This window comes from Canis lupus, chromosome 7 (assembly GCF_003254725.2).
Source record: "Canis lupus dingo isolate Sandy chromosome 7, ASM325472v2, whole genome shotgun sequence".
Taxonomy (NCBI): domain Eukaryota; kingdom Metazoa; phylum Chordata; class Mammalia; order Carnivora; family Canidae; genus Canis; species Canis lupus.
In genome coordinates, this window is record NC_064249.1 from 34,175,505 (window position 1) to 34,202,877 (window position 27,373).

At 37.2% G+C, this 27,373-nt stretch overlaps 1 protein-coding gene and 1 long non-coding RNA gene across 18 annotated transcripts in view; one reads left to right on the forward strand and one right to left on the reverse strand.

Annotated features, from left to right (window-relative positions):
• Nucleotides 1–25,490, reverse strand: part of LOC112648743 (uncharacterized) — a 44,611-nt gene extending 19,121 nt beyond the window's left edge. For both annotated transcript variants that reach the window (XR_003129275.3, XR_003129274.3), the window contains exon 1: nucleotides 25,165–25,490. This is a non-coding gene — a long non-coding RNA (uncharacterized LOC112648743). The remainder of the gene's footprint in view (nucleotides 1–25,164) is intronic.
• The window catches only part of SDCCAG8 (SHH signaling and ciliogenesis regulator SDCCAG8), a 242,196-nt gene that overhangs the window by 108,475 nt on the left and 106,348 nt on the right, over nucleotides 1–27,373 (forward strand). For all 16 annotated transcript variants that reach the window (XR_007411968.1, XR_007411969.1, XR_007411972.1 and 13 more), the window contains one exon: nucleotides 15,134–15,276. Coding sequence is in view for 11 of the 16 variants with exons in the window: in XM_049112394.1 (XP_048968351.1) it covers nucleotides 15,134–15,276 (143 nt within the window). In the remaining 5 variants the exon portion in view is untranslated. The remainder of the gene's footprint in view (nucleotides 1–15,133; nucleotides 15,277–27,373) is intronic.

Consider the following 27,373-nt stretch of genomic DNA (forward strand, 5'->3'; position numbering starts at 1 on the left):
TATATCCTTGATGTCTTTTAAGTATTTTTAATCTTATCATGAGAACCTGAAGGTATTATAAATATATTTAATAATAAAAAGATGTTTTCTAAACTATAAAAATTTCACACATTTAAATTTACATATAATTTTTCCTGTAGCAAAATCAGATAAAACTTTTAGAATAGCAGTAGTTTCAGTTCTTTCAATTTATTTATCTTTATAGATGGTGAAAATATCTTTATCTTACTTGACAATGCCTTTCATTCTCGTTTTTTAAAATTGTTTTAGCATGTTTTTATATTTAATCTTGTTTTTTATTTGTGTTTGGTTCCGTTTCTACCAGTGGGGAATACTGCAGTAGCAACAACACTGTAATTAGTAGTGGGCAATATGACCAAAGTTATTTTAATCTTATATTTCAGTATATTTTCAATTATTTTATCATAAAATATTAATAGCTTTAGTATTCAAAGATACACAGAATAAGATGGCCCAAAATATAGAAATGTAACGTGAAAATTGTGGTTAGACTTCATTTAACATGAATCCTGGAGCCTTAATATTAATACTTACAAGATATTTTCTGCTATAAATTTTTACAAGAACTGAATAAGAATGTTGCAATAATTTCTGTTATTTACTGTAGCCCAGATGCTTGTAAATTTGAGGAGGTAATATGAAAAATTAGATGTATCATTTTGTTTTTCTTTTTTAATCAAAATATAGGAAATTAGTTTACATTTTAATAGTTATAAAGGACAAGAAAGAGTGAGATGAAGAGTGGACAGATTGGAGATGTATACATGTATGTAATTATCTGGTCATCTGGATTATATACATTTAAAAAAGTATATATATACTATACAATGTCCAGCACATAGTAGGCACTCAAAAATACTTCTGTTGAATTGAGGACTTGGGAAGAAATTATTTACAAGAATTAACAGTTTGTTTTCCTAAATTGGAATTATTTTATTTTTGCTGTGGGTGATTTTCTCAGTTGGTGATAAAATAATTTTCAAATGGTGACAAAAGTCAACAATTATAATGAACATTTGAGAGTAGCCATTTATAGATACTTTTCTTGAGTAATTCTTTTATCTCTCAGCATTTGTACTAGTTGAGTAGTGCCTCTTTCATAAGAGAAAAAAACATATGAAATAATTTTTTGCCCTTAAAAGAGACCTACCTTTTAATATAAGGATGTCCCATCAGAAAAAGGATCTTCCTGTTTTTATTATAGCTTATTTTGAGAGAAACAATTCCAGGTTTATTTTTCTTTTGGGTGTACTTACTGTAGCAAGTAAAATACTTTTAAAGTTCCTTAAAGAATTGGCTTACAGTTAGTCTAACATTTTTAATATGAATCACATAGGAAGTCACTATAAAAGAGAATTGCATTATTTATTAGGAACTACGGGTCCAAGAGTCCTTTGTGTTGGTGACTCACATCCCAGAAACCGGAGTTGTCTTCACTTGCCACCCTCCTGCCTCTTGGTCCACATGACCCCATTTCAGGGAAGAATGGAAGGAGGCACAGTTTCTTCTTGGCCATTTTTTTTTTTACTAATATCCCTTGTTATTTTATTAAATTAGCATTTGAAGTTAATTTGAATATATTACATATACTTAAAACATACATACACATATAATAGATTATAATGTATAACATGTACATATTTAAATGTGTATGTATTTAAATATATGTAAATTATTAAATAATACATTCATGTAATACATATAAGTTCCCCATTTTATTAAGATACAATTAGCATTTAATACTATGTTAGTTTTTGGGGTGCCTGGATGGATCAGTTGGTTAAGTGTCTGTCTTCAGCTCAGGTCATAATCCCAGGGTCCTGGGATCAAGTCCCACGTCGGGCTCCCTGCTCAGTGAGGTGTTGGCTTCTCTCTCTCTCTCTCTCTCTCTCTCTCTCTCTCTCTCTCTCTCGGTCTGCCCCTCCCTCCTACTCTTGCATGCTTGCTCTCCTCTCTCTCAAATAAATAAATTAACTTAATTAAATATTAGTTTTAGGTGTACAATATGATGATTTGATATATGTATATATTGTGAAATGATGACCACAATAAATTTAGTTAACATCCATCACTTCACATAGCTACACATTTTTTTTCCTGTAAGGAGCACTCCTGAGATATATTCTCTTAGTAACCTTCAAATATACAGTACAGTAATGTTAACTTTAGTCATCATAGTGTACTGAATCCCCAGATATCTTATAACTGAAAGTTTGTACCTTTTGACCCCTTTCAACAGTTTGGCCCACTCCTCAGTTCTATGAGTTCAGTTTGGATTTTTTTTTTTAGGTTCCACATATAAAGTTCCACATATTTGTTCCACATACAAATACCACAAATGGTATTTGTCTCTTTGTCTGACTTGTTTTACTTAGCATAATGCCCTCAAAGTCTATCCATTTTGTCACGGATTTCCATCTTTTTTTATGGCTAAATATCTAAAATCACCTTTTCTTGATCTATTCATTCATCCATGGACTCATAGTTTGTGCCCCTATCTTAACCACTCTGAATAAAGCTGAATTGAACATGGGAAATGCAGATATCTTTTTGAGATGGTGATTTTGATTTTTTGATTTTGTTTCCTTCAGATAAATTCCCAGAAGTGGAATGGCTGGATCATCTGTTAGTTCTACTTATAATTTTTTGAGGACTTTCCATTACTGTTTTCCATAGTGGTTGCACCAATTTACTTTCCCATAAGTTAATTTTATATATTCACATTTTAAATGTAAAATGGATCCTCCTTTTATTAAATTGGAATGTTAAGCACATTGCCAACATAAATTTCCTTCTAGAAAATAAGAAGCCAAACTGTTACCTATTTAAAGCCTTCCTTTTAAAAAAAAAAAAAAAAGCTATAACATGGCGGGGAGGATACGCCTGGGTGGCTCAGTTGGTTAAGTGTCTGCCTTCGGCTCACGTCATAATCCTGGGGTCCTGGGAACCAGTGCCACATCAGGCTCCCTACTCAGCAAGGCGTCTCCTTCTCCCTCTCCCTCTGCCCCTCCTCCTGCTCATGCTTTCTCTTTCTCTCAAACAAATAAAGTCTTAAAAAAAATAAATTTATAACATGGGATGGTTACAAGATACTAAAGGATTTTCATATTATGTACACAGGAACATAGACCTGCACCGGTCTTTTTAGTTACATTCTCTCCACAAACAATATTACAAGACCTGTCACATTTCAATGTCCCAATATAGCATTTTATGGTACGTGCAGTAGAATAGATGCCATGGCATGACCAGCTATGTAAAGCAGGGGATTGCCAAAGATCTGAAGTGTTTTAAGTTTATTAAAATTACTCCACTAACATAGCTCTCGTGATACAGCTATGAACAAAACAGAAATATTCTCTTGGATGATAATTCAATTAGGTTGATTTGTAAGAGATCAAACATTCCTAGGAGGTTTTTACTTCTAGAGATATTTAAACCTAGTAGTTCCCCTGTCATTTAGTCAACTCACAGTTGAGGGGACAAGGGAGCCACAGGGGGCAGTGTTAAGAAGCCATTTTCAAATGTTTGAAGTTAGAGCAGACCCTTGATTATTTGTAGGGACAAATCCCGAAGACTTCACAATAGCAAAAGCAATTAATTCCTCCAATTAAATACAGTAATATATAAATGACCCCTTCAACTTCTAGAATGTTTATAAATATAGGAATAAAATTATTTGTGAAGCTATTGAAATAATTCTATTACTAAAATAAACTCAGTTTATTTCATTAGAGTGAAGTGACATATCAGGAAAAGGTTATGTCTAAATTCAGTTTGAAAGGGAAATATTCTATATGGTCATAATTACTTTTGAAAATCTCATATATTGTTCATAATGAGCATAGTCTACAGGGATTTGTATGCATTAATTTTATATGCGTTTAAAGTATTATAGTCCTCCCACATTGGAGACATTCATACCCTTTCTCAGAAATTCTAATTCATGTTATTTTATTTCCATTGTTGGGACAGATTGCCATTTATTCAGACAGGGATCAGATAAAAACAAATTGGCTTATGTTTGGGGGCCCATTTGTATGAAAAATACATCTGTCTCTTAGATGAAATTGCATTTAGTGTGGTGGGATGCTTATAATGTAAGAGGTATACATGTGCTATGATTGACCAAAGGCTCAGTATATTCATGTCTCAATCTTCATATTCATTCCAAGATGTTCACTCACTGAGTTAAATGGTAGACAGAGTTATGTACATTTCTTCCATGTCTCTCTTGGTGTTTTGCATTGTGGCTCTACTATGTATTCCTGTTGCTGTTAACATTAACTGTAAACCATCTAATTCTGTGATCATGATGAATGAAGACAGGATGAAATGTACCACACAGCAGGGTGATGTGAGATCCTACACACTGGGAGCCCTTGGCATCAACTTACAGAAAAGAACAGGGGACCTTCAAGGTAGAAAATGAAGGATTCGGTTTCCCACAGGAAGCAGGTGTGTCTCTCAAGGTGGTAGATTCTTTCTTAACATCATGATTGATAGCTGTCATTTTTTAGTGCAGCTCTCAATACTTTCCTGGTGTTGAACCAAATTTATTCTCAGATAATTTTCAAACTTCACATCATTGGTACATCTATCAGTAACTGGTATGGTCAACAATTAGCAGATTTATGTATTTGACTATTTCATTAATTTAAGAATCTAACATTGATTTTAGCATTGTGTTCCTTAACTCTTTTTACTCAGTGTGGGGTCTTCATTATCCCTTGTAATTTGTGATTTGTAGCTAACTCACCCAGCCATTCTTAGCCATGTTCTTGTACCTTAACAACTCTTTTGCAATGGATCATTAGAAAAGATTGTTACCTCTTTTTTTTATGGCTTTCCAACATTGCCTCTTATTTCAAATTTTACCTCACCCAGGGCCATCTTAATGCTGCTTTATATTCCCAACAATATTATACTGCTAACATAAGTAGACATAAAAGGTCAAGATCTCTCTCTCTCTCCATGGTGTTTACAATGTGAATGGGTGAGCATATGAGTATTTGAACAATGTTAATATTTTACCCTTTTATTTATTTATTTTTTTAAATATCTTACTTAGCTATTTAGTTTGAGAGAGAGAGAGAGCAGGGGCAGAGGCAGAGGCAGAGGGAAAGAGAGAGTCTCAAGCAGGCTTCACATGAGCGTGGAGCCCAACACAGGGTTTGATCTCACAACCCTAAGATCATGATTAGAACTGACATCATGAGTTGGATGCTTAGCTAACTGAGCTACACAGGCACCCCAATAATTTACGTTTTTATAATTTTTTTTAAGATTTTATTTATTTATTCACAAGAGGCACACAGAGAGAGGCAGAGACATAGGCAGAGGGAGAAGCAGGCTCCATGCAGGCAGCCTGATGTGGGATTCAATCCTGGATCCCAGGATCATGCCCTGAGTGAAAGGCAGATGCTCAACCTCTGAGCCACTCAGGCATCCCTAATTTGCCTTTTTAGAACATAGAAAGAGCATGAGAGAATTCAGGGCACAAAATAAGGCACCTCCATATTTTCAAGAAATATATTAGACTCTATGAATGACTTAATATTTTTTTATCTGTGATAGGTAGAAATTTTCACTCATGAGAATACAAAGCAAGCCATTTCTCTACTTCTCACAAGAATAAAGCATTTATTAAAGCAGTCCAAAAGAGTAGAGCTATCACCTGGGCTCTTTTTGGTAAACTGACTCCAGAGCTAAAAGGATTCTTCTTTTTGCCTTTGAATCTCCTGGCATCACAGAACAGTGGTATAAGCTTGGCTTCACCAAAATGTCTGCTGTATTGTCACAGTGTAACAGAACCTGTTTTATTTTAGATGTCTTAAATTTTTCTTTTCTTTGGTTATGTACTTTTAGAAAGATACTTCTTTTCTGCCATGGTCCCTTCTCATCTGTTTTAAACACTTGTTTTGGCTGAGAGTTACTTTAGCTCCAGGGAAGTGCCTCTGAATATAAGTGATTAGTTCATACCACTTCCCTTAATGTTAAGAAAAGGCAAAAACAAACAAACAAACAAACAAAACCCTTTTGTTAAAATTTTTTAAAGAACATTTGCTTAGGGGGGATCCCAAACCCAGTGGTTTGGCGCCTGCCTTGGGCCCAGGGTGTGATCCTGGAGTCCCAGGATCGATTCCCGCGTTGGGCTCCCTGTGTGAAGCCTGCTTCTCCCTCTGCATGTGTCTCTGCCTCTCTCTCTCTCTCTCTCTCTCTCTCTTTTTTCTGTTTCTGTGTCTCTCATGAATGAATAAATAAAACCTTTAAAAAAAATAAAAGGAACATTTGCTTACAATAAGGATGGATTTAGTAGTCACATGAGAAACAATTAGAAAACTGAAAAGTTTCATGAAAAAGTTACATACTGTATTGGGAAGGCTAAAAGGTCAATGCCACATTGGTTCTTATGCTAGTGTGGAGTCACTGTGTTGTAAGCAATGGAAACTGTGACCTGAGGCTAAACACACCTCACTCCACTTCTTGAGATCAGCACCACTAAATTCTCAAAGAGAAATGCTTCTTCAAAGTGAATTTTGGCTGGGGCTTTGCAAATCCCAGTTGTCATACTTGCTGGTGTGGTGTTTGATCAAGGTCATCTGAGTTACACTTCTTCCAATATCTGTTTTCCATTCTGAATTGTAGGTCAAGAGGTTTTAGAAAGCATATTACATCATTTCCTCTTTGTCTTCTCTTAACACCTATAGGGTTTGTTTAGGGAGACCTATGTGGTTTAGTAGAAAGACTGGAGAACTTGAAATCAGACTAACCCACTTTTGGATTTTTTTTTTTTAAGATCTCATTTATTCATAAGACGCAGAGAGAGAGAGAGACAGACAGACAGACAGGCAGACAGGCAGAGGGAAAAGGAGGCTCCACGTAGGGAACCCGATGTGGGACTCAACCCTGGGACTCCAGGATCATGCCCTGGGCCAAAGGCAGGCACCAAACCGCTGAGCCACCCAGGCATCCCAAGACTAACCCACTTTTGAATCCCAGCTCTGCAACTATAGAATCTTGTATAAGTTGCTAAACATCTGAGAGCTTCAGCTCTCCCATCTGTAAAACAGGAATAGGATGCTGATTTTGATAAGGTTGTCACAAACACAAAATGAGATTAAAAATACAGAGTGCTACCTGTAGCAATACAAAGACAATGCCTTAAACGGGGTAAGCCCTCAAAAATGATGATTGCTGATCACTAATACTATTAGGCCTACAATAAAAACATATTAAATCAAAGTTGTGTGCCCTCAACAATGATAACCACGAACAGAACTTCTAGAATGGTAGCAACAGCCTTCCATATCTACTACACTAAGAAGGATAACCAGTTTTGTCCATTTCTAAATGACTTTTTAACCTCCTTTAATATCCTTTTATTCATATAGGCTGGTTTTCTAAGAGTCTAGTTTGGAGAGTAAGTCTTAGAAATACATATTGCTATATTTATATTGTAGAGCAGTGTTATCCAATAGAATTTTGTGTGGTGATGAAAATATTTTATACCTGCACTGTCCAGTATGGCAGATATAATCCATATTGAGCACTTAACATGCGATTAATGCAAATGAGGAACTAAACTTTTTATTTTAACTGACTTAAAATTTTTTTAAAGATTTTATTTATTTGTTCATGAGAGACAGAGAGAGAGAGTCGCAGAGACACAGACAGAGGGAGAAGCAGTCTCCATGCAGGGAGCCTGAAGTGGGACTCAATCCAGGGTCTCCAGGATCAGGCCCTGGGGTGAAGGTGGCGCTAAACCGCTGAGCCACCCGGGCTGCCCCTAACTGATTTAAATTTAAATAGCCAAAATAATAAATAAATAAATAAATAAATAAATAAATAGCCACAGGTAGCTCGGGTTGCTCCAGACAAAACCTTATTAGTGATTTGGTAAAATCATCCTTAACATTTGTAAGTTAACAGAAATGTCAACCAGCACATACTAAATTTCCAGTAAGTACATTGTTTTTACCCATACAGAACTTGACAGAAACTATTATTCCTCTCCCAAGTTATGTATTGATGTGTTTCATTTGTTAGTATCATATACAATTTTATTTTCTATATATATTCTTTGAATTCATCCATTGGTTTCTGAGTGATAAGTTCACATTGTCAAGTCTTGTCATCTTCAAAACCACAAGTTCTTCTCACTCTGCAAGAATTTTGGGTTCTGATCTTCTTACTGTTCTGTTTTTTTTCCCCCTTTTCTCCCTATTCTCTTCCTCACATATACAATGAAGTTATCCTATATTAAAAATTATTAAATGATTTTTAAGTCACATAATGTTTAGTAGCAGGGATAAATCACAACCATTGGATTAAAATAATTCATGTATGCTACTTTCTTTCCACGTAAAGTTTCTTTTAGGATTAAGATGACATGTAATTTTTCAGATGGGTTTTATGTTCATTTTTCCAGATATTTTTTCTGAAAGAGGAAATCAGGAGAAATGTATCATAGAGCTTCTCTTAGTAAAACTCTTTATTTGATTCTACTTAATTTATGTTTAAAAAGTATTTTTTATTTATCAGAAATACACAATGCTTTTCAAATTGCAAGGTTGAGAAAACAATATTATAGTTTGCATCCAAAAGTTTTTTTAAAGAAGCATATAGAACAAGAAGGACTAGGACATATCTGAGCACTTCACACAAAGTAAGGATTAATACTGTCTTATTAAGTGCTAGTTATATTCAAATGTGTGTGTGTGAGGGGCACCTGGGAAGCTCAGTGGTTGAGCATCTGCCCTTGGCTCAGATCGTGATCCCAAGGTCCTAGGATCAAGTCCCACATCGGGCTCCCCGCAGGGAGCCTGCTTCTCCCTCTGCCTATGTCTCTGCCTCTCTCTCTCCGTGTCTCTCATGAATAAATAAATAAAATCTTTTAAAAAAATTTTAGAAGTGTGTATGTGAAATGTGCATGTTTCTGAATTGTGATGTAAAATGGGTTTCTTACCATGGTCTTGTTTAAAAAGAAAAGAAAACAAATAAGATTGAAAGTCATTATTTAACTAATAGTATGGTGTGGAGGCAGTAATGTCAGATGATCTGGGTTAAGGCTGAGATTTACTTCTTTGGACAATCATTCAATGTCTTTGATCCTCAACTTCTTTTTGTATAAACAGGGACAACTACCCTATGTGCTTCATGCAGTTGTTTTAAAGATCAAATAAAATCCTAAGGGAATAGACAGTTTTCATACTCCATATTCCTTTAGAGTGGTTTGTCAATCATTTTCTACTGAAAAAACTCATGGCTTATGATAGCAATCATTTATGCTCATTTTATGAATCTTAAGGTCAACTGAGATTTGGCTAATCTAGGCTTCATTTGACTAGGTGGCTCTGCTTCAGGTTATGGGTTGTAGGTTGTCTGGGCTGTGGCTTGGGTTTGGTTCTACTCCACACGTATTTATTCTTCAGTCCAGGCAAAAGGGGTAGTAGCTGTCCAGGGCATGCTTTTCTAATGGAGAATCACCACAATACAAGAGCAAAGCCAAAACACATAAACATATGTATGACTTCTGCTTACCTTATAGCCGCAAATATCCCATTGGCAAAGTGCAATCACATGGCTAAGTCCAAAGTCATTAGGAAGAGATAGTGTATTCCATTTCCAGTGGAAGGGGGATAAAAGTAAAAATTTTCTGAACAATAATGTAAACTATTACATTATGCAAAAACATTTTTTTTGTTGTTTACAGCTTCATTCTGGATTTGAAATAACATTATTTGAAGAAAGCCTCTAGCACAAGGGATTGTCTAAAAATAAACAAGCAGAAAAAAAGGAAATTGAGGCAATATATAATGAGTAGAAGAGAACACTTAAAATACTATAATGTTCTAATAGGTAAGATATTGTATCCATAAGATAAAAATAGCATGCTATGTGAAAACAGTGAAAGCAAGAAATATCTCATGGAAATGAAAAATGTGGTAGAAATCTTTTCCCAAATTCAGTAGAAACTTTGGAAGATGAAGTCAAGAGAATCTTCCAGAAGTTAGAATAAAAAGATAATGAGACAATGGAAGAAAATTAGTTGATAAATGCAATGGAGACAAAATCCATGTCCAGGAGTTTCAAGAGGAGGAAATATTAAAATGTATACATCAAAATATTTTAAAATAATAATAGAAGAGAAATTCCCCAAACTGAAGAGAACAAACCTCTAGATTGAAAAACACCTACTGAAAAGCCAGCACAAAGCATGAAAAAAGGTTCATTCCAAGATCCAATAGTGCAAAATTTCAAAATGGCAGGAGAAAAGAAATTATTATAAAAACTTTCAGAGACAAGCAAATCACAGACCAAGTATTAGGAATCAGAATGACATAGGACTTTTCGATTGTAATATTGCAATCTTTTAGACAATGGAGTAGCCCCTTAAAAATCCTGAGTAAAAATTAATTTCAACATAGATTTTTATGCCTAGTCAAACTGTCAAGTGTATACATAGAAAAATGGTATTTTCAGGCATACAAATACTTTTAAAATGTATTATTCATATATTCTTTCTTATGAAAGTTATCTCGAAAACATACTTTAACTAAAACAGGAAGTAAACTGAAAAACAGGATGACTTAACCAGCCAGAAAGCAGGAAACTCTAATAGGATCATGTCTAAGGGTTGACCCAAGACAGAGATCAGTGAGGACAGACATAGGCACCAAGAAGGATATATCTAGGAGGAAAATTTTAAAGGAACTGGGAATTTGTCTGATGTGTTTTATTATTGGAAAAAAATATATTACTGATGGGTAGTTGACAGATCTGTTTGAACATTGGGGAAAAAAATGTCAGTAACCTAAAACATAAGCTATTAAAAAGTAGGCAATTAATTCCAGAAATAATAAAATCTTGTATAAAAAATTAAAATAAGACTTGTCTCAGGAGTGAATAATATTTCTATAATCATTATAATGTAAATGAACTACTGACTAATGATTTAACCAGAATTGTTAGATGGGAGGATGAGATAGGTCTGTTGAGTGACTTAAATTGTTACTTCTTTACTGTAGGACATCAATGATAATGTCTAATATTGCAAAATCAAGAAATAGCATTATAAGTATATCCTATAAAATATGAAGATAAATGGGACACCTGGGTGGCTCAGTGGTTAAGTGTCTGCCTTTGGCTCAGGGTGTGATCCTGGGATCTGGAATCAAGTCCCGCATCGGGCTCCTTGCATGGAGCCTGCTTCTCCCTTCATCTAGGTCTTTGTCTCTCTCTCTCTCTTTCTGTGTGTCTCATGAATAAATAAATAAATAGAATATTTTAAAAAATAAATAAAATAAAATATGAAGATAAGTATCAGAAGAGTGCATAGGGTGGGCCATTGAGGATCAGGCTTAGAGATGGGTGCAGGGTGTAGAGTATGGGCACTGCCCTTTTTTGTTATGAGCAGTTGAGTACTATTTGACTTAAATCAGGAAATTACCCTGATACGAAAATGTCATAAATAATAAAGTTATGTATGTCCATGTTTAAGAAAAAAAAACTTAACTATGGTATAGAAGACTGTAAATAAATAGTAAAAAGTCTCTCTTTTTCCCTGTCCTGTGGTTGGTGCGCTTCTCCTAAGAAAGCCACTTTTAACAAGTTTCTACTTTGAGTTGTTCTGGTGGTTACATTCATGACTTGAAGTATATCTTTTGGTAAAGTGTAAAGCTATCTGGACTTGTCTTTGCCTAGTTAGCCAAAAGATGGCCACATCAAACTGCATTGTAGACACTGCAGGTTAATGGAGTACTTTGGGATTAATGTACAACTGGCCTCTGAGTGTTGTTGGTCTTTCATCCCAGAACCAGTATATACAGCCAAGGGAGTAGTGCTGACCTAGTTGGGTGAGGCAAAGGGTTATCCTGCCAGTGGGAGCATGGCATTTCTGGCAATAGATTCCTCTTCTAACTGTTGGAGTTGGTGCCATGGCAGATTTTCCTGACTCAGGGAGTAAGTGTTGAGCCCTGGTCCAGCTGGTTAGACTATTTGTTGATTTTGATGATCTGCACCAATAAGCTCTTTTTCTGGCCCAGATAATCAGAAGCAGGCAGTAATTTTCCATCTTCCTAAGAAAAATGCTTTTTGCATTTTGAAACTATAATAAAGTTTTATTCAGTTTTCATCAAAATTCTGGGGGAAATTTTATTGAACTAAATCAAGAACTGTTTAGTCCTCAGTGTAGCCATATATCCTCCTGCAGTCAGTTTTTCTACTTACTGCTCTGCTGTTCTTGAAAGATCAGTAGAGAAAATAATCAGCAATAATAACACTAGCTGTGTTTTATTCAGCTCTTACTATGTGCTGGACACTCTGCTAAGTACTCAGCACCTCATTTAATTTTTTTTTTTCATTTATTTATGATAGTCACACAGAGAGAGAGAGAGAGGCAGAGACATAGGCAGAGGGAGAAGCAGGCTCCATACAGCGGGAGCCCGATGTGGGATTCGATCCCGGGTCTCCAGGATCGCGCCCTGGGCCAAAGGCAGGCGCTAAACCGCTGCGCCACCCAGGGATCCCTCAGCACCTCATTTAATCTTCCTGATAGCTTTGGGAGCTTGCTACAGCCACCAGTCCCATGTTAGGCTGAAGAATCTTTAACAGTTGAGTGACTTGTCCAAGGTAACAGGGCTGGAAGGTGTTAGAGCTGTGTCTGAAACCCTAATTTGTGTTGACTCTGGGGCCCATGTGTGTTTTGTTTTTCAAGTTTTTATTTAAATTCTAGTTAATGTGGTTTCAAGTGTAGAATTTAGTGATTCATCACTTACGTATAACACCAGTGCTCATCATAGTAAGCAGGGTCCATGTTTTTATTTCTGTGTTTGATTGGCTTTCAGTGCGGCCTCTGACTTTTTATTACATGAGAACAAGAAAGAAAACAGCTGATTTATATTCAAAATCTAATTACCAATAGAAGGTTGTATGTCTCATTATTGTCACATAGTGCTCATAAAAATAGTCGCATCTTTTCTTTTTAAGAAAGTTTGGGATTTTACACATTTTTCTATTTCTGTCTTTTTTTGCTATCCTCTTAGTTCATAATTCTTTGATATCTCCTGACATCTCTCCTTTTATTTCCATATATTCACCATGTTCCTTTTACATTTATTTGAGGTGTCTCTATTCTCACGTCTGAAATACTGCAACTCTCTTCGTGGTCTCCCTTCTGCCAGTCTGCCATCTTAAATTGATCATAAACATGACTCCAGTTATTTTAAAGCTGAGCTACTCTCATTTGGAATATCTGTTTAACCATTAATCTCTCTCCATTGTCTATAAAAAAATACAGCTTTATTAATCTGGAAGTCAAGACCTTTCACAATGAGGTCCCACCTGTTATTCTATGAGTTAGCATGTCCTTACGTTCTTTCCCTCCTTTCTTGCCCATGCTAATAAATCCCTAATCTGACCTATTGAAACACAGATTTTCTCTACTACTCACTTGTTTCTTAAGTGCTTTGTATTTTGATAGTTTTATGTGTGTATGTGTGTGTATATCTCATTTACCCATCTGAAATGTTAACTCCTAAGTGTAGAGATGAAAGCTTTCTGAGCCCACCATAATACTCAAGTCATATGGTTTCTTGCATAGAGCAAGCACTGTGTACAAAATTAATGAGTGAATTTTTGAAATTTTAAAGTCAACATATAATTCCAATTCTATGCATATCTGCTTTTGTAAATTTCATGAATGTTAGGTGAATAAAACTTAATAGACTTTGATATTTTTTCATATCTTTAATTATATTAAATAATGGGATTAGAAATAAATTGGTATAACTTTATCAGTTTGAAATATTTTACAAAAACAGATCAGTTTCATTTAATATTCTGATCTGAAAGATATAGAAAATCTACTCTGAATGAAAGTGATAGGCTCATTATTACATAGGTTTTTAAAAATGAAACCATATTTGAGAACTCGTTATAAGTTGTTTTATTAAATTGTGGATAATGTACAGTTTTGATGGAGATAAACTGAATATAGTGTAATAAATGTCAAAAAAACAAATAATTTAGCTTATCTTGCCTAATGTATTAAATGTACTTGGAGAGTGTTCAGCATATTGAGTAATGACATGAGGAAATTTGAAATGTACTTGAATACTAAGTTTAAAACTCTTTATTAGACATGATTTTGTTTTCCAAAAGGAGATTGCATTTTTGTGAATTAAAATTAGTTCTTGCTTTCTGTTGAATTTGAAAATGTTTCTACCTTTTACTTTCCCTTTTATTTGCTTTTCTGTTTTTAACAGTCTGATTATTTATCTCTTTTTTTAAAAAAAAATTATATATGTTATACAATAAATATTTGTACTTTAGTGTGTAAATTATTAAAGACTGTGTTCTATATAAGCTATTTTTGCTTTGGAATATTGAGTTTCAGTAAGATAAGGATAATTTTATCCTGAGACCAAGGAATAAACTATCATAAATTTTCATAGATTTTAGATATTTATATTTATTAATCTTAGAGTGCTTTTGTTACCTTTTTTAGTGCCATTTTAGTGTAAATATTATTTTAGCTCAGAAATCTCATGTACTCTAAAGCTTAAAGGGTCTCGTGCTCTATTTTTTCCTAAAGTATTTTTTTTCCAAATAATGTTGAGCATCAAATCATGCCTTCTCTTACAACTCACATTTTTCTAAAAGATGTATTATTTTACCCTTTAATTTGGCTTTCAAAACATCACAATGAAACCATAAATATACCTTTCAGAATAGAATCACATATTTGATATAAATCACTTCATGGATCTGATCGGATCTCACAAACAAAAATGTTCTATTTTAAAGTGGTGACATTTTTAAGTTCACATTGTTTTTTAAAGGGACTGAAGCTTAAGGATGAAAGTGCAGATTCTCCATTTGACCACTCTCATTTAATCATTTCATTTCTGAAATTAGACGATCCCAAAAACCTCACTAATGTGCATTTTTGGCTGTGTTAATTCCCTTTGTCATAAAATGGAAGCTAGCCTAAATTTTCTAATAATTTTTCATCACATTAAAACTCATGACAAACCTAAAAATGAGAGCATTTTGAACTCCAGTGCATAGAGTTTACATGGGTGCTTTTTCCCTCTCCTCTCTACCTAAGGAAATCGAGAAATTGAGATTAGAAGTGAGTGAAAGCAAGCAGCACTTGGAACAGGAGCAGCAGAAGGCAGCCCGGGCCAGAGAGGAGAGCCTGAAATTGACAGAACTGCTGAGCGAATCCGAGCACCAACTGCACCTCACCAGGTACTCCCTAATCCCATTACGCGCCAGAGCACCAATTCCATTCCGCTGATTTTTGCCACCGGCTTCCAAACAGTTGTTAGAGTTCGTCTTAGTCATTCAATTCACACACAGCTTTCAGGCATATTAAGAAAAGTGGAGATGTGGTAAGCAAAACACCCAGACATGTGAATGATAAGTGTGGCAGGGAATTACTGATATATTACAAAACCTTCCATCTACAAGGCTCAAATATTTAGGTGGTTCTCTACCAATATAAGCAACACGACATATTTCTCCTACCATCACCACTACCTCTCCTGTTAATTCTGTGTCTAATAAAAATGTTGAACTGAAAGATCCGAGGGATATATTTAGGAAGAGAATCAGATGCTGTCAGTGGTGAAAGAGACAAAGTAAAGGACTTCCTGAAATGCCCGCTGAGATGGGACTGATGGGAGGTAAGGACGCTGAGACCTAAGGAGCTATGAAATTGGGAGAAGAAATTGATTGACACCGTTCATGTTTAGACCATGATTGTAACCTGTGCGTTTGTGGTATCAGATTACATGGATTCTGTCACCAAGATACTGCAATGTAATTATTAATGTCGTAGAAATTTAGGGATCATGTAGCTCAGCCCTAGGTTACAAGGAGACATTTTAGATAGCAAGCACTCTATAATTTGCTCTGTGGAAAAGACACACAGACACGCATACACACAAATGTACATACGCAGAGAAAAATTCAAATAGAGGTTGCAGATATTTTACACTCCCATATAAGTGGTTTCTTCTCACTTCGGGTTTTAGTACAGTTTTTCATATTTCAGATCAAGCGTTTGGGTTTGTTCAGTTCTGAGAGTTTTTCAGTTTTTACAGAGAACTTCATCTAAATACACATGTAAGTTTATGAGCTTTGGTTTGGTTCATAAATTAGAAAAATACTGGCCTTCTAATCATAGTAATATGTTGCATTTAAACTATGAAAGGGGACTGATCCCTTTTACATTAAATATGACAATGTAATTCTGAGCACGGTATGATAACAGATGGAGAAAAGCACCACTTGAACAGCCTGCATTTGGAGAAAAAAAATATTTTAGAGGTTGGTGAACCTCCCAAAGTTTTGGGTTAGTGTTAAGATGCCTCCAGTTCTGTTAAAAATCAAACTTTGTTAAAAACATTTTGTTATGATAATATCCCAAATGGTTTGCCAACTTCCCTTTTAAACAGTGAAAGAGGACCAGAAAAAAGAAAAAGGGAAAAAGCAAGCAAGAAAAATCATTTATACACATGTGATATATCTGGAAAAATCCCAAGAGATAAAACACTTTTATGAGAAGAAACTCCTTAATACTGTAGAATGATAACCATTCTTTTAACACCCATTCAAAGTATTGTCTTATAGAACTAAGAACGTCATGTTAACATAGTTCCTATGGCTTATTTCATCTCAGAAGTTTCAAAATTTAGCTTTATCATGATAGTTAATAGTTTTTCTTCTGTCAGACTTCTGTTGGGAGACAACCATTTGTGTGCTCAGCACTTATTAAACCACAAAAATAGGACAGCTTTCAGAGTCTCAGTGTGGCTGAGCCTCAGAAAATAAATATTAATGCTGGTTTTGTCCCCTCTGCCATCCTGTCTCATTCAGAGAGTTAATTTCTGAAGTCAGAGTCCTACAGGGAGTTTTTCTGTGCAGTATCAATTTGTACTGTCTGACAAGACTAGTTTCTTGCAAATAGAGCATATTTAAGGTACAGCAACTGCTGAAAATGGGCTAGTGGTAACTAATTCCTTTGTTCTTGAGAAAAACGGTTTTGCTTGGTTCCATAGAAAGCTCTTTCTGTTGAGCTTTATTTACAGCAAGTCTACAAAAATTGAAAACTAGTTTTACGGAAAATAAAACTTAATTACCCATTTTCTGAGTGCAACACTCTTTTGTAAGCATTTTACATTTAGTCTGTGTTTGTGTTTTATAAAATCCACATTCATAAATTTAAAGATGACAATTAAAAATGCAAAGAACTGCATGTATCTCTCTTTTGTACTGAAAATGTGTGTTTGCTGTTGGGAATATTTCTGATATATATATATATATATATATTTTTTTTTTTAAGAGTTTGCATTTCCTAGACAGTCTTTATTGATTCGGTATACTCAAGTATGTGGCTGAGAAACATTACGTCTTTCTTTGCCTGTGTAGACCAGCCAAAATAAGTAAATGCCACACAGGTAGCTTAGTCTTCACTTAAACATTTCGAATGACATAGTCTAAACAAAGTTTAACATCAAATATGAAAACCACGTTATAAGTAATGATGAAATAAGAATGCAGATCTCCCAGGGCAAAGAAAATTGAAAAACTGGAGTATTAATCTATAGATCATCTGTATCTGAAAGATACATCAGCTATCACTCATCTGTCTTTTCCTCTTTATTGTCTAATTAGACTTAAATAGAAGATAGAGGGGCTCCTGGCTGGCTCAGTTGGTAGAACATGTAACTCTTGATCTTGGGGTTGGGAATTTGAGCCCCACGTTGGGCAGAGAGATTACTTTAAAAAATGGAAAAGACCCAACTGAAAGACCCAACTGGTAAGTTTAACAGTCACTCATTCAACAAATATTTATTGAGCACCTATTATCTTTCAAGTACATTACTAGGTTCTTGGGTCTAGAGAAAAAAAAAATCAGATTCAGTTCTTCCCCTTAAGCTGCTCGCGCTCTGCTACTGCCGTTACAATCAAGTACCATAATAATGCAGTAATAGAAATAAAGTTACCACAGGAGCACATAGGAAGAAGAATTGGCTCACTGTGCATTGGAGGTGAAGATGACAGGGAAAGCTTTCTGAAAGAGGAGACGTTTGGAGCTGTTTTGATTAATGAGCTCTTCAATAGCAATTCTCAAAATGGAAGAAGATGGGGTGGGTAACCTGGGTGGATGGAGCAATATATACAAAGGCATAAAGATGGGACACACTCAGGTTAGGTATTTGGCAGGGGATAAGCCTGGAAAGGCAAACAGGGACCAGAGGCAGGGCCTTGTGGTCCGTATTCTGGAGTTTTGGCCATTCTGACAGTAATGGGTTACTCTTGATATATTTTAAGTAAGGCTGTTGACATGATCACTTCTTTGGGTCGATGTTCTGACTCAGCAGTGTGGAGAGTAAGTTTGGAGAGCTGATGTAAGAAATAGGAAGACCCGTTAGGGCAGAGTCAGCAACTACAGTCTATAAATATGGCTTGTTGTCTTTTTTTGTCCATGAGCTAAAAATGGTTTTTATATTTTTAAATAGCTGGGGAAGAAAAACACAAAAGAAAAATAATGTTTTGTGACACATAAAAATTATATACCCATAAATAAAGTTTTATAGGACACAGCCATGATTATCCTTTATGCATTATGTATTGGGACTATCATGGCAGAATTGAGTATGGTTCTCAAAGCCTTAAAATATCATCTGGCCCTTTACAGAAACAATTTATCAACCCTTCAGTTAGGAGGCTGTGTAATTCAAGTAAGAAAGCAAGAGAGCTTGAACTTTAAGGTGTTCAAATATGGATTTAAGGAAGGTAAATGTAGGGTAATTGAAGACAGATTGCCTGAGAAAGAGATCATTGACTGAGGGACCCCGATTAGAGTATAAGCCCCAGTCCAGGAGGTAGTCATGAAGTCCTGGGCATGGCTTTGCCATTAAAATGGAACGGAAATATCATCTTTAAGAGGCATTTGAGTAGCAAATGAGAGAGGCCAGAATTAAAGGTGATTCCAGACTTTCTAGCCTATGTTAACTGAATGAGCCATTAATTCCATTAGGGGACTTAAAAGGAATAACAGAGGAAAATAATACACTGTATTTTGGGAATCAGGTGGAGATGTGCAGAGTAGGTCCAGTGTGAGGAGAAAGGTCAAGGCCTGAGGCTCTTTACTAGATGCTTTTATGTAAAGCTACTGGTAGTAGCCAAGGAAATGGGTGAAAACATAAGAGGGTCATGCTCTTAGAATACGAGAGTGGAGCTCCACCAGCCAAGGAGACTAAAGGGATCATCAGTCCTAAGAAAAGAATACAGAATGATGTAACAAAGTCACATGCTTTTCTTAGGGGAGTCCCCGGGCCTCTGAGCATTGAGGAAGCCGAGTTTTAGAATCTTCTTCTGGGCATTGACCGTCTTTGCAACTTTTGACACATAGCTTAATTCTTTGAACCTGCTTGCTTACCTATAAAATGAGGCTATAACCTGATATCTAAGTTTCCATCTAGCTCTAATCATCAGTGATCCTAATGGTGACTGAAGACACCCCATGACGAAGTGCCCATTTCCCAGTGTTAGGCATTTAATTTGCTTGAAATATTCTTTGTTTAGGATGTTCCCTTAGGGAGCCTCTTGGTGGTTCAGCTGGTTCAGCATCTGTTTCTTGATTTTGGCTTAGGTCATGATCTCAGGGTCCTGAGATTAAGTCCCACATCAGGCTCCATGTTCAGCTGGGAGTCTGCTTGAGATTCTCTTTCCTTCCTCTGCCTTTCCCCCACCCACCCCCTGTAAAATAAATAAATATTTTTTCTTTTTTAAAGGTGTTTTCTTAGTTTGAACTTCAGAGAGATTTTCTGGAGGTATCCTTCAGAGACCTACCATTTACATTCATCATAACTTAGGCTCTGCTAACCTTCTCACAAGGGTCATGGACCCTTCTGGTCTTTCTCACCAGGCACTGCCAATTGAATATTCATAAGCACTGTCTTGACTCTGTCACCTGCTCCTGAAACCTTCCCTGGTGTTACACTATTACAGGAGGTTTAGACCACTCATGGGTAACATTCCAGGACAGGGTCCCAGCCTTCCAGTTTTATCATCATTCTCATGGGCTCATGTCACAAGCCAAATTGCACTTTGGAGCTTTTCTCCCCTTTTGCTATTCTCTACACCTAGAATACCCCTTTGACCTTCTCTAGCCCTATTGTAATCTTACCTTCTTTCCAGGTCTCTCTGAAATCCTGATTTTTCCACTGTAGCCCTCCCAGATGGCCCCACTACCAGAGGAGTGTGTCTCCCTTTGAATCCTCCTTTCCACTCAGAGCTGAAGGCTTAATATCCTGAGTGAATTACTCAAAACAGGGACAATGAAAATCTGAAAAAAAAAATGAGTTAATACTCTGAAGGGTTTTATGTACTTGCTTTTCTTACGTCCTGGAATGTGTTATTCTTCAAATGAGGGATGAGAGGTCTTATTAATGTTCTATTTTTCAGAGCATCTGGCTCAGCCCTTTGCAAAGAATTAGAGCTCAGTAATTCATTATAGGGATGGCCAATGTACTACAAGTTTATGACTGTTCTTTCAAAGCCCAGTATTAATAAACAAATATATACATACATATGTATATATATTCTCAAATATATCAGAGTAAAAAGTGTAAGATGGAGAAAAGATAGAAATAGCTTTTTTCATTTTTAACTTTGTATGCATATACATATTTAAGTATAGTAGAATCAAATGATAGTCATTCTAACAATTCAAGTAGAGTTGGTAAAATATACCATACTCTCACTTAAATATGCTTGCATAAAAACCACACACACACATGCACACACATGCACATGCACATGCACACACAGTTCCAAGTTAGCATTCTCAATAATTAAAAGGTGACGCTTCTGATAGAAACTTACAGGGTGGTAGGGAAGAAAAGAAAATACACAAAAAGCTGGTAAGATAAATGAAAAGATCCAGAAGGGAGATTCCAGATGAAGTATTACAGGAGCAGAGAGACAGGTAGCCTCTTATTTACAACCTGTCTTCTAAATACCTAAAAGCATCAGTTTCTGAGATTAAGAATGTATCCATCTTAAGATCCGCCTGGTTACCATGCTCATGCAGTACCTCTTTAAAAAAATAAGAACAGAGGTAATGGCTCAGGGCTGTGGCTGTCACTTACGAATCCCTTCTGTGTTCCAAGACTTGAGCTCATTGCTTTTCATTTAGTGTCCCCCATCCCACCCAGAGCTCAAGAGGGTACAGGTTGTTATCTTCCCTGTCTTACAGCTGAGCTAACCAAGGTACAGAGAAGTAAAATGATCCTCTAAGGTCATTTACACAGCTGCCATCTTATAGAAGCAGGTTTTCAACCCCAGCAGCTCAGCTCGCCTACCAGGCCTATACCATTATCTATCACTCTGGAACTCTGTGTAAATTCCAAGGAAAATGATTAAGATAGTTGTTCCTGAAAGTACAGTTGGAGAAATCAGTAGCATAAATTTATAATTGAAATAAGTGTTAGCTGCCACCTCATACACTGATATAAATACGTGTCAGTGTGTTTTAGTCCTGGTTTGGGCTTTTCCTAAGAAACTGTGTTGGGGTCAGTTGCCTTAGTCACGTTTTAACATACCATAATACAACTATCTTACCTTCTTCACTTCATTTTTACTCAAGAGGAAAGAGAGGTCTTTCCGACAAAGTGGAAATTCCTTCACATATTTGTTTCTGACATGTCCAAACATTTTTAAAGAGCTACCGGTTTTGACCCCTCTCATGAGATTACCACTTACATCAATGGGATAGATTACTTCATGATACAATATATTGGAACATTTTGAAATGTTTATATGATTGTTGTTGACTACTTATGGAGGCAAACACTCTTCTCCATACCTGCTGTATCTGTATTGAAACATATTCTTACATCCTTTCCTCCGGTCTGAGGAGGGGAATTACCGCCGGAAACCTTCTGTTTACTTTAGAGAGACTTTAGAACTTGAGTGGCTCTCAGTGCAAAACAGAAGGGAGACCAACCTGCCATTAAACCTGCAGGTTCCAGCTTACTTCAGCTGAGTTGCCTTTCAAATGTTTATTTTTTCTCTTCCAGAAACTATGTTTTCAGTGATAGGTACTTCAAAGAATCAGCAGGAATCTCAACAAGGCCCATAGAGTGGATTCTCTGCTCTTCCCTATGGTTGCAATCCACATGGTGGGAAGGTCTAACCTTTGACCTAGAGAGATAATAACCTGAACTGTAGTATTTGTATCTTTCTGAAAGTGAGAAAGGGGGGCACCTAGGTGGTTCAATCGTTGAAGCATCTGCCTTCGGATCAGGTCATGATGGGATCAAGCCCCACCTTGGGCTCCCCGCTCAGCAGGGAGCCTGCTTCTCCCTCTCCTCCCTGTTCCTGCTATCTCTGTCACTGTCTTCCTCTCTCTCTCAAATAAATAAATAAAATCTTTAAAAAAAAAAAAAGTGAGAAAGGGTATAACAGAGAGGTCACTGTGTTATCCTGTTATGATAGGTGATTTACTTGGAGAGAGGTGATGAAGTCTTTCTTTGTGCAGCATTGCAGAGTGTTTAGCCTCTGGTACTAAGGACTATAAATGCTTTCTTGAATGTAGTTGTTACCAGTAGGAGTCAGGACTCTGGTTGAGGTAACAGAAACCCAGAACAGAGGAACTGATTAGCCTGATAACCAGACCGTGTAAAATCCAGACACAGCTGGCCTCAGGCTCTCCTGGAGCAGGGACATGGGTCCGCACCAGGATGCTGTCCTTTTCTGCCGATCCCAGGCTTGACTTTTGTCTGAATGTTGGCTCATTCCTTCAGGTTCTTCCGTACCATGGAGTCACATCCCTCAGTCTGAAATGAAGGTAAAGTCACGATGCCCGTGACTTCAGACTGTAAGAATATGACTCCCTGGCTCCCCTACTTCTGATCACACAGCCACCCCTTGGGTACACACAGTCCTCTGCACTGGAGTAAAGGATGAGAGTTACACTGAGCAAAAAAAAAGTGCTCTTACTAGGGGAAAAGGGGCCAGGGACCCCTGGGATAATAAACAACAGGCATCCCTTCTCGTCTTTAAAAATATAATCTCTGATTTTTTTTCCCTTGACTAGGAACAAAGTGCAAGGGGGGGAAAGAAGAGTACATTTCTGTTCATATTGGATTGTGAGTGATAGTCTCCATTGTCATAATGCTGTAAGGCCAAGGAGGCAGGGTTATTTCTTCACAGGGTGACTTTGTGGTTCTCTTTAGAGAACTCTTAGAATGCAAAAAGAGAGATGTGCAAAAGATGCATTAATGAGCCCCTAGTACTAGCCAAGCACCGTGCCTGATTCCCAGCAGCAGTGTGACGTGAAATGTGGCCTGTGATAGACTATAAATGATAAGTCTACCATAAATACAAAGATTGAGTGCTTAGTAACTTTTATTTTAAAATGCCATAATATCCAACCAAGTGCATGATCAGTGGACTTTTTCCTTTTTTTCTGTGTCTTTTAATATTTAAAAAAATTATTGTAACTCATTTTGTTCCTATTTTATAAACTCATGCTTTGCAAAAAAATTTTTGAGAAAATAAGCTTTTACACAAGAAGTTTGAACTCCCTGCCTTCTCAGTCCTTACAGCAAGCCCAGGGAAGCTGAGGCTTGAAATCAACCGGGAAGGAGGTAAGGTGCCAAGCCGAAGAAGCAGGCTTTGAACCAGGTCTGTCAGAGTCCAGAGCCTCTGCTCTTGAGCTCCTGTTCACAGATAGATGCAAAAATGCATTTCAGAGCTAAGTAGAAATACTCTTTTGATTGCAGAATCTCGGTTCATAGTCTAGGAAACAGGTCTCTTGAACCACGTTTGACATCAGGCTGCGTCTAGCAAATTCTCTACAAGCATTGCACAACTTTGCCTCCGCTCTTTATTATTAGGGGAAAATTAAGAAGAAACTGCACTTATTTTCAGATGACAGTTGGCTTAGGTCAAAGAACCAAACTTCCAATCTCTCTTCATTTTGGAAAGAGGAGTACAGCATTGACATGTAATCTTGCTATTCCTTGGTGAACTTTTTTTTTCCCTCCTGAGTTTTATTGAAGAATTTTTAGCTTCAAGTTTCCATTTAAAAGTTAAGCTTATTTTTTTCTTGTACTCCTTTCATGAATAAATTAAGCAGAGAACGTGTCAAAAATACTTTTAAATGGATATATGTGCAACCAACATCTTCAAGTCTTGAAATAGATGGCCTTGGTACTGTTTTAAATTGCGTCCTCTTTTCTTTCCCCCACCCGGTACCCGAGAGAACGGGCTGTCAGAGAGCCAGGAAGGCAAAGGCGTTTCATTTTGCTCTGGTGGACACCGGGTTGCCTGAGTGCCCTTGCCTCCACCTGTTTGATGGGCTAAGAACCCTGGTCTCGGTGCAGCCCTGGGCGAGAAAGGTCAGAGTGGAGGCTGCCAGAGCATGTGTCTCTGCGGGTGGGCTCTGCCTAACTTTCCCTGGCTCGCTTCTCTCTCGGTTCTGTGAAGCTCAAATGTGTGCGCAATGAAAATCGACACCGGGGATGTCTCTTCTCCCCTGCCACACAGGCCCACAGCCTGGAGCATGGTGGTGGTGGCAGCCAACTCATTTTCTGAAGAAGCCCAGAGGAAACCGAGAAAGGATTGCCCACAGCATTTGCCCGACTCAACAACAATGAACATCAAGTTCAATGCAAATAGAAGGAGAAAAAAAGCAAAAACATAGAACTGTTGTTTTGGTAGCTCTAAGTAAGAATATTTTTTCTAAAAGGAAGCTCTGATCTCCAATATTAATTTAAGGTAAATTAAAAAAAAACTTGATGTTTAATTTCTTTTTAAACACCTCTTCCTAATTGGAAGTGTTGGCTAGACCGATTATTGGGTATGACTCACTTGTTATTTGATGTTTCCCTGATACCCACAAGGAGATTATACAGTGATTCATTGATGTGAAATGTTGGAATCAAAGCTCATTTTTAGGGTCCCAGGAAATAAAGAGGTTTGGGGGAATATCCAGTTTCCTCAGGGTCCACCCCAGGGCCATCCATGTCCCACCAGGGACTAGGGTCCAATGCAACTAAACACATTTTTAATAAAGCTACTCCTCTGTTAGATTGGCTTAGCAGACAGTACAATTACCTGAATTCAGGAACTCAGAGTGGGCACCAAATGGGTCAGGAAACATTTGGAAACAGCCTATGACACTGACGTCCAGCTGAGGGAAAAACTGCTCCACCTTGGCTCTGCATGACCTCTCCACAGCAGGCACTGGTCACCTGAGGGAGAGCTGAGCATCTCCTGCCCTGGCCAAGGTGGTTGGGGGGAGAGCCAAGCAGAGTATGAAGGGATCCCTTTATCAAAAGAATCCACCCTATGTTGAGAGTACAGTTATTCTAATTATTCTAATGTAGCTATAGCAACAAAAGAAGTATATAAAATAGAGTAAGAAGTCACTATTGGAATATATGCAAGGGGTAGGGGGAAGAGGGAGTTCAAGATGAGGCATTAAAAGTGGGTTTTAGCAGGTACGAGGGTTGCTGGTTTCCAGGCTGGGCATAGCTTGCTTTTGACACCAGTCCTGGTTCTCTTTCTGAGGACCTTCTGTCACCTTGGGAAAAGTCTCCTACTGCATTTTATTTCCTGTAGATCTTAACTGTAATTTTATGAAGATATATGTGAATATGAAAATCACAAAACTCATTCAGGGTTCTGTAAATCTGAGGGGTTCCTCATCTGTTCAGGGATGATGCTACTAATGAGAATTTGTGTAAAATATATTAATTAGCAGTCACAGTGCATTGCTCAATCTAGAAAACTTTAGGGCAATTGCAGCAAGATCAGATTACTCAAATTTTTTTTGGCAAGGTGGTGATGGTGACAAGTCAGGGACATGAAGAGAATATATCGTTAAATATATGACTTCCCACTTTCTAACTCTTAGATGGCCCTCTTTGTCTTCGGAGGAAAACCACCTTGGTACTCCTGATATTAGCTGTTCGTCAAGTGAGAAATAATGGGAGTAGCTCTGCAACCTTGGGGCTCTTTAAGCTCTGCCTTGTTGCACTGATGGCAGTTCTGGATTCTTCCCCTATTTCTGAAATAAGGCGTTTATTCAGGATCAGTCACTATTGAATTAGTCGACAATGTTCAGTGAGGAAAGATGATAATTACGTTTAGGACTTAGATAAAATCCATCCCCGGTGAAAAGAGAGCCCATGTCAGAAATGTAAGAGGAGCCCAAATTCAGGTCCCGCGCTCAGATTGATTTGCACAAAGGCTTGTCTGTCTGTTAAAAGTGGAAGAAAGAAGGACAGCATGAGACAACTCATGTAACTAATCAACTTTTGAGATGCTGTTTCATATGTTTGCTTTTCATTAAATTCAGGAATGGTTGCGACTTTGTTGTTGTGATTCAGTCAACATTTATTCCTATCTGTTTTTCATATACAAAGGCTTGGGGATGCCAGAAAATAAACTGTTAACGGAGAATTAACTTCTTTGGCATGCTTTCATACTTATCTTCCAAATTAAAGAAAATGAAATGGGCAGAAACAGAGTGTAGATTACCTCCTTTTTGTCAAAAATGGTGGGAATTTGAAAATTAATAATAAAAAAGGGAACAGATGCAGTAACATGCCAGAGGGAGATTAATGTGGAGAGTAAAATCTGTGAGCAACAAAACTGAAGCAAACTGAATCAGTGGGAGGTGGTTGTACAATCAAAATCAGGATAAAAGAGAAATTACAAACAACCCTGCACTTGTCAAAGTAGTAGTAATGAAATCCTGACTCTGCCAGCAGTGAGAACCTGTGTTAGCACTTTGGGGTAAGGATGGTAGCCGGGTGCCAGGTAGGAGGGCAGTGTTAGGTTGCTGGGCAGCAGCCATCTTGCGTAGAACAGATGGCATCGAAAGCTGGCAGGGGAGGGGCTCCTTAGCAGAACTAATCAGACAGTAACAGATAGGGCAGCTGGGAAGACTGACCACAGAGAGGGAGTCTGCGGGGTAGCCGAGTGCCATGATGTTTGCAGTGGTGTGCCCATTGGTCTGAGATAAGACCTTGCAATGTCTTTCCCATCCACGGAAGAACGGAAACTTTTGTTTCAAAAGAAAAATTGAGTTGAATTTGTAGCACGGTTGGGGGTGGGGGCGGGCATCAGGGTAGAGAGCGAGGAAGGAAGAATTGTCCATCTCGAAAGTCGGGGCATGCATTTTCATCCCTGGCTCCCACAGAACTTTGGTTTTTGCTGTTTGTGTGGTTCTGCCGTCCTCATGTGTATGATGTGGCACAGGGAAGGATCGCTTTATGTATTTTATGCATCAGAGAGTTTCTGATATTGAGGCTATGGT